This window comes from Triticum urartu, chromosome 2A, assembly GCF_056163025.1.
Source record: "Triticum urartu cultivar PI428250 chromosome 2A, HENAU_Tu73, whole genome shotgun sequence".
In the NCBI taxonomy this organism is placed as follows: domain Eukaryota; kingdom Viridiplantae; phylum Streptophyta; class Magnoliopsida; order Poales; family Poaceae; genus Triticum; species Triticum urartu.
Window position 1 is genome coordinate 111,008,396 of NC_141874.1, and position 8,233 is coordinate 111,016,628.

The following is an 8,233-nucleotide window of genomic DNA, read 5'->3' on the forward strand; positions in this document are numbered from 1 at the left end:
GTTCCCAACCATCTTACTTCTTGTCCCGTCTTGCTTACTCTGTACACCGTCGACGTGCACTCCTCTCTCCTTCCTCGCCGGTGAACTCGTCGCCGTGCACGGTGGTGAGGACGGGAAGATGATCGTACTCACCACTCAGCAGTGACAGTGACCGACGCGTCTACACCCACCTCTCGGCGAGAGCAGGGAAGACGACTGACCAGCGCCGTGCGTGCGTGCGTGTGCGATCTCCTTTCTCCCTCCCGAAAAACGCAAAGCGCGATCTTTCTTCCCCCTAAAAAATTACTCCGGCGCCGACACACACCACGCAACGCAAAGGAAGGAAGGAAGACAGCCGAGCACGACAGTGCCACCCCACCGCACTCCCCTCTTTCTCTCCCCTACTCCACCTGCAACATCCCATCCCCATTCCCACCACTCCCACTCCCCGTCCCCGCTCCAACCAAATCTCGCCTCGGCTCCCCCCAGATCCAGCCAGCCCGCCCGCCCGCCATGTCCTCCTCCGACCAGGAGGATCACGACGAGGACTCGCCCCTCGTCCGCGACCCGGCCGCCTCCTCCTCCTCCTCCCGCCACCACCGCCCCTCCGCCTCCTCCTCCTCCGCCGTCGGCGAGGTGCCCGTCTCGCAGTCGCTCATCAAGGCGGCCAGCAACGTGTGCTTCTCCTTCTTCGTGCTCGCCGTGCTCGCCGTCACCGTCGTCGCCGTCACCTACCAGCCGCCCGACCCCTGGCTCCAGTCCTCCGCCGCCATCACCACCTCCCTCGCCCGCGTCCTCCCCAACTCCTCCTTCCTCCTCCCCGACGACTCGCTCCTCCCCACCGGCGAGGACTTCCCCTCCCCCTCCCCCTCCTCCGACGCCGCCGACCAGGCCCAGGCCGCCGTTCCCTCGGGCATCAACGCCACCGCGGGCACCTGCGACCCGGACGCCCCGCTCAACTGCACCGACCCGCGCGTGCTCGCCGCCGTCAAGGCCTTCAACGCCAAGGCCTTCTTCCGCAGGTCCATCGTCTTCCTCAGCTACGAGGCGCCCGTGCGCGGCCCCAAGCCCGGCCAGTGCGACGTCGCCTGGCGCTTCCGGAACCGCCGCGAGAAGTCCTGGCGCCGCTACAGGGACTACCGCCGCTTCGAGCTCGCCCCCGCCGACGGGTGCGCGCTCGACATCACCAAGGTCGGCAAGTTCAGGTCGGGGAAGAACGCGGCTCGCCCGCCGCGCCCCAAGGGCCCCAAGAAGCCGCGCGTCGCGGCGCCGCCGGTGGACGCGGAGATCAACGACACGATCCCCCTCGTTGGGTCGGAGGCGGAGTTCAGGAGAGGCAAGTACCTCTACTACATGAGAGGCGGTGACCACTGCAAGAGCATGAACCAGTTCATCTGGAGCTTCCTCTGCGGGCTCGGCGAGGCCAAGTTCCTCAACCGGACGTTCGTGATGGATCTGAACATGTGCTTGTCCGGGGCTCACACAGAGGACGGCAAGGATGTGGATGGCAAGGATTTTAGGTACTATTTTGATTTCGAGCACCTCAAGGAGTCGGTGTCTCTGGTGGAGGAAGGGGACTTCTTGAAGGACTGGCGGCGCTGGGACAAGAAGAAGGGTCCGGGCCGGATCTCGGTGCGGAAGGTGCCCACATACAAGGTGACCCCAATGCAGCTGAAGAGGGACAAGAGCAACATCATTTGGAGGCAGTTTAATGGGCATGAGCCCGAGAACTACTGGTACAGGGTCTGCGAGGGGCGAGCTGCCAAGGTCATCCAGAGGCCTTGGTATGCTATTTGGAAGTCCAAGAGGCTGATGAACATTGTGACTGAGATCGCAGGCAGGATGGATTGGGACTACGATGGTTTGCATGTGGTCCGAGGGTGGAAGGCAATGAACAAGAAGATGTATCCGAACTTGGACGCGGACACATCACCCGACGCGATCGTAGATAAGGTGACCAAGCTTATCAAGCCGTGGCGGAACCTCTACATCGCAACCAATGAGCCATTCTACAACTACTTCGACAAGCTCAGGTCACACTACCATGTGCATTTGCTTGATGATTATAAGGAGCTTTGGTCGAATACGAGCGAGTGGTACAACGAGACGACAGCGATCAATAATGGGAAGGACTTGCCGTTCGATGCGTACATGAAGGTGATTGTGGACACTGAGGTATTCTACAGATCAAAGGCAAAGGTTGAAACGTTTAACAACCTGACGAGAGATTGCAAAGATGGAATCAACACGTGCAATTTGTGACACATGAGTTCATGGTGTGATAATTATCGGTGTCCATATACTCTCTACTGGCTGGCGCTATGGAACTCGGGCGGACTTCATCCAGGGTTTGTCATATTAGGCATAATATCTTGATGTCGCTTGTCATAGCATGCTCAGTTGATTGCATTACATGTGCATCTAAATTATGTGCCCTCCATTCTTTTTGTATAATTTACCACTGTGCTCAAACCTGCAAAATCCAAAATAGTAACACTCAGTGAGCATTTTGCAGTGCCTCTACTTCTTAGTGTCTGGACTTCTGCAGTATCTTGAGTCCCCATTAGTTAGCTTGGGGTTTCTCTTCATTTATTGTATGTTTCCATATGTGCGTTGCTAAATATTCTCTAGTCGGAAATGAACTTTCAGAAAATTATACATTTTACTGTCAAAAGTCAGAACAGAGGTCACTATGGCCATCAGATTACCATGTATGCCGTGTTTGTTGTCATAAGTAACTTACTTACCTTGAATGATGCTTGCTCTGTGAGAATTGCAGACAATCAGTTGTGTTTCTCTTGTGTATAAATGGTAACATGTTGGAAGCTGTGACATAATATTGGAAGCTATGACATAACAGCGAACTTCTAGAATAGTGCGTTTGCAGTTGTCAGCTGCCCAGTGTTAAGTTGTGGACATTCATGCGATGTAGAGAAAAGAGAGGAGACCAGGCCAGTCTAGTCCAAATGAATCAACATATGTTGTATCCTATTGCATGATACATTGGTGCATATTTTAGGTTATGCAATTTCATTATGTTCGTTTGAGTATTTGTCACAGTGGGTTTTCTTTTTTGTTTTTGTTAAAAATGAACATCACATCAGTATTATTATAATCCGATTTCACAAAGGAAGCCTATCAATTTAAGTCATTAGTTCAGACTTCGCACTCAAGGAAGATGGTAGGTGGCATACGTCCTTCACAATCGGTCGTTACACTAGTAGTTTAAGTTTGATCAGCTGTTGTTTTCAGTGTGTTTGTTATCATCTCTTTGAGCGGCCGCACTTCAAGGAATGTTTCAACTGGCTGTTTTCAACTTGAGGATGTTGGATACTGAAGCCATTCTGCGCATTTGTCTCGGACTGCTTTTTTGGACATGTTAGCCTACCTTTCTGAGCTTGATGAATTCACAATGATGCTCATGGTTAAATTTATTTCTGCGCATTCATCTCAGGCTGCTTATTTTGGAGATGTTGGCTGACCTTTCTGAGCTTGCTGAATTCATAATGATGGTTATGGTTAAATTTGTACCATCATGTATGGTTCAGAGGTCTTATATTTACTGCTTACTTACTATTACTTCCTATTACTGCTTACTTCCACTACCTCTGGTAGGCTGACTGTTCAGTGATATTTGAACTGCAAAAATGTCTTACATTTAGGCCCTGTTCGGCAGCTCTCCGCTCCACGGCTCAGCTTCTGGAGCGGCCGGAGCGGAGCGGCGCCGTAGCCTATTTTTCTGGAGTCATCAAAGTGGCGCTCCGCCGGCTCCCATATTTTGGGGAGCTGGATGACTGCCGAACAGGCTCTTAATTACAGAGGTAGTAGTAAGCAGTAAGCAGCCTGTTGTGGCCAACAAACCAGAGACATATATTGTTGGAGGAATGTTAAGGTGCCAGACAGCAGGCTACATAAACCTGCTGCACTGCCCTGAAATTGACCGTGGCATGCATACGAAGATTTGACATCATACAAACCAAAGCATCTCCAATTTCTTCATCTACTCCCTCCGTTCGGAATTATTTGTCGCAGAAATGTATGTATCTAGATATATTTTAGTTTTAGATACATCCATTTCCGAGACAAGTAATTTCGAACGGAGGGAGTATATCAGAGTAAACTATGCAGGAAGCAATTTGTACAAGTCCCGCCCATTTCGACAGCAGCTTGTTGGGAGGTTGGTTTTATATGGTACCCATCCCAAATTTCTCATGCCAAAGTTGCCAAAGTTACCAAAATGTGCTTACAGTTAGTTTGTGCTTACGTTCTTGGATACCTATACCCATTGGAGAATATCCTGTATTCTTTTTCTCTGTTTTTTCTTCGGAAAATCTAGCGACTAGATGCTTTGGATAAGAGCTTTTTAACGGTACCCTATACTGCTCGGGACGAGGTGGGCCAGTATAATTAAATCTCACCGTTGATTTCGTGTTCTTCGGAAAATCTAGCGACTAGATACTTTGGATAAGAGCTTTTTAACGGTACCCTATACTGCTCGGGACGAGGTGGGCCAGTATAACTAAATCTCACCGTTGATTTCGTGTAGGCAATATGGACAATTTTTCAGTACGTGAAGGCCTAAACGCGAATGTTGTTGGGGCAAGATGCCAGCCTATTTTGGAGTAATAGCTGGGACTTGACATAGCTTGCTCGCTCCCATGGCCGCCATGCTCTAGCTGACCTTGCTGCCGCCTGCCGTGTACTGCGACCCGACGCGCTAGTCTACCTTGGGGTCACGTCGCTGTTTCTCGGTGGGAGCAAGACATGGTGGCCACGGCTCCGTCAGCGCCCTCCTCCAGTCCTCCGTCCTGCCTGGACGGCATGGCCAGACCATGAACTTCTGTACACGGCATGCTTCTGCATCAACGGACAACGACACAAAGTGATTTGGTTGCCACCGTTGTGAACCAGGACAAAATGAGCCCGGTCTGGGGTATGCTCTACCATGGGAGGGGCGCAGGCCAACGCCTCATGGCCTATTGGAGAAGAAGAGCACGGTCCGGGCCGAGGCCTACGCCAAGCTGTCGAGTGTTGGATCCACGCACGGGGAAAGAACAGGATTCAGGCTTATCGAGGGAGGGAAGACAGGATGGAGAAGAGGACGATGCACTGTGATGGCCGCCGGAACACTACCAGCGTAGGTGGACGAGAACAACGGGCAGGGTGGGTTGGGGACTTGGGGGGCGGCTGAATTGAAGAAGTCCAAAAATGCCCTCGGAACATATATACCGTTGGTCGAGAAGGACCGGTGCTACCTATACTGCTCGCCATGCTGTTGGTCTGCTCGCAGCGGTACAGATCGGTCATGGGCGTTGGATTTCGCAGATTAACAGTCCATATTCACTACAGGGTACCATAAAAGAGCTCTTGGAGAACCATCTGTATCAACTAGGATGCGCTTGTGTTCTAGCGGAATTTTGTCACGGACATTGCAAAAATTTGAATCCTCGTTGAGTATGTGTCACTGTGCAGGCAATTCGGAACTAGATATCGTCCTGAAGATTATCAATGAATGTGAATGTGAATGGTCTTGCACGTGATCTTCTCATAGAGCATCAGAGCATTAATCAAATACTCTCTCCGTTTCACAATACATACCTTTCATTTATCAAAATATAGATATCAAAATATAGATATATCTAGACATGATTTAGTATATAGATACATTTATTTTTAGACAAATGGAAGTCAAATATTTTGAAACGAAGGGAGTAAAAAACATCACCGATTGTCTCAGTTCAAGTATATGTACCTGCAGAAGTTCCGAAGCTAATTCGACTTCAAATATGTAATTTGAAGATGTCTATTCATCACTTCTCAGCATTCTTTTTTACTTTAGCACTATGTTAAGAGTTTTTGTAATTTCCCCATGCATATACCCAAGCCTCTATTCCAGGCAAGGTTTTTGCCCCAACATTCATCCACTTGGATGAAAGTGAACCATGGTGAATTTTGGGCTTCGCACATGGTATTATTTTGGTAAATGGCTGTGTACAAACGCTTTGTGGATTCGGTGTTTAGTTTCAAATTTTTTGAACTTGTGTGCTGAATTCTTGGGTGCGGTTGGGTGCAGTTAGCGATTTTGCCGCTCTATGGTGAAAAACGGTGCCGCTTCCATCGCCTGATCTGGAGGGTTCTTGCGTTTTTTGATCGGTATCGCTTTCATGTTTCGGTCTAGAGTCTGCTTTTTGTTTCTGGTTTGCGCCGCTGTAGTCGTTTGATCTCGAAACCTCGCCACATACCACCATCGCTTACGTCCTGGGGGTTATAAATAGATCGCCCTTCTCATATCATTGTGCTAGGTTTTCTTTGGGTTAGCATATATTGTTTCTATGGTATATCCTTCTTCCTGTCGTAACGGACCGCGGCGTCCTGCTCGGCCTCCTCCGTCGCGGGGAGCTCTGGTTGGCCGGTGTGGTGGTTCGGGTTGTCTTGCTGCGTCGGCCGTTATCTCGGCTCGGCCCGTATGTATGGAGCATGCTTCGTCCTCTGATGATCGGCCGTTGCCGCTGCCGCGCCCTGGTTGTCGGCAACTCGCTACTGCTGCCCCGGGCCTCCTAATCTCCCTTGACCTTCTTTGCGGTGTTGGCGGGCCTGGTGAGGATCAGCCACAGCTTCGGCTCCGGCATCGCCCTAAGTCCGTCCAACCGGCCGTCCGCGGCCGACGGTGACTACGTCGAAGATGTTGTCGATTGGTTACAGGCTGCGCAGAAACCGGGTGTCCCGGCGGCCGGCGCTTGCGTATCCCCTTGGCGGGCCATGGTCTCCGCTCGGACGTAGTAGGACGCCCTGTTCGGGGAGCATAGATCCTGCGGCAACAACCTCTACGACAACGACGACGACATCACCACCGCCGGATAACGATCACTTGCCAGTGCGAGCGGTGTGACAGTGGCGAGGGCGGATGCTCCTGATGCAGATGACAGCAGGTTGCTCTGTGGCGCCGACAAGGGGTTAGGTTGCAGCGTCGGGGCGGAGGGGAGGCGGTGCAGCAGACAATAGGATGGTCTCGAAGGCGGCCACACTGCGCAGGAGCGACTGGAGCCGGAGTGGTCCGTTGTTAGCCAGGATCGGCTGTTGCTGATGATGTTGCGGGCATGTGGATGAGTACGTGGATCTCAACGTGAAACGTCCATCAGCAAGGCACGGCCTGGCGTTGCGCACTGCACTGCTATGTGATGTTGTTGAACATGAAGTGCACTCAAACCGCGATGCATGCCATCCGCGTTGTATCCCCTTGCATGGTCCGACGAGGTTTCGTGTACGTCCAGGTTCGTGTGATCATCTCTCTCTCTCTCATATTTTTTGTGCAGCTCAACAGCGAGGGAGATTTGCAAGTGGTCAAAATTCTGGTGCTATCATTGCTATGTAATAAGACAAGGTTTCTCCTGATCCTCTTTCTTCTTGATAATCCATATAGGGATTGCTTCTGTCGATTATTTTGAAGCCTTTTCTTGTAGACTAAAGGTTCAGAGATGGCCACTAACTGATTGGTGTTATTTAGCTTCAGGTCATTTTTGTGCTCTTAAGGTATAGTATCCTTTCCATCATTGCTGCAAACATTTACTATCTGTCCTTGGTGCAGGAATTTGCAACCGTTAAACCCACGGCGGTTCCGGTGTGGGATATATTCTTCATGGTCCCCTGTCATTTGCTGCATCTGATGTTAATTTGATGATATGGTTTTTGGGATGACCATGATTTACTCCCTTCTAATATTTGTTCTATGCAAGCATCAAGACTAAATAATATGGGTTTACCCCTTTATCATATTTGTTGTATGTAGGCATCAATACTAGAGATATGGTTTTAACCCCTTCTCATATTTTTTTTTGAACGATCCCTTCTCATATTTATTGTATGGATGCATCAAGCTATGATGAATTCGGATGACATACTATTAACTTACATAATAAGACCCTTACGGGGTGAAAAGCCGGAAGCAATTGCAAGGCATTAACAATCTGTTTTTCTTACTGAAGCTGAACAACTACCCCATATACAAGCTCTATCATGTTAACTACTGATGTGAACTTCCTCCGCTATCATTTCATTACGAACACAAAACCAATAGGCGGTCAAACAAGGATACCTTGAATTACCAAGGAATCAGAAATTTATCATGCAATATCAATATGTATTCTCTTTATGTACAATTAATGTACTGACTCTTTTCATTCAATAAAAATTTTCTTTATGAAAGATTATAGCATTTGTACCAATATAAATTTTTTACATACACCATAATATAAAA

At 49.6% G+C, this 8,233-nt stretch overlaps 1 protein-coding gene across 1 annotated transcript; it reads left to right on the forward strand.

Annotated features, from left to right (window-relative positions):
• The first annotated feature begins 278 nt into the window (after positions 1 to 278).
• Positions 279 to 2,653, forward strand: SUB1 (calcium ion binding protein). Its single transcript, XM_048699260.2, has one exon. The coding sequence runs from the start codon at positions 493 to 495 to the stop codon at positions 2,239 to 2,241; it is 1,749 nt and encodes a 582-aa protein (XP_048555217.1). The 5' UTR covers positions 279 to 492; the 3' UTR covers positions 2,242 to 2,653.
• Positions 2,654 to 8,233: the final 5,580 nt, after the last annotated feature.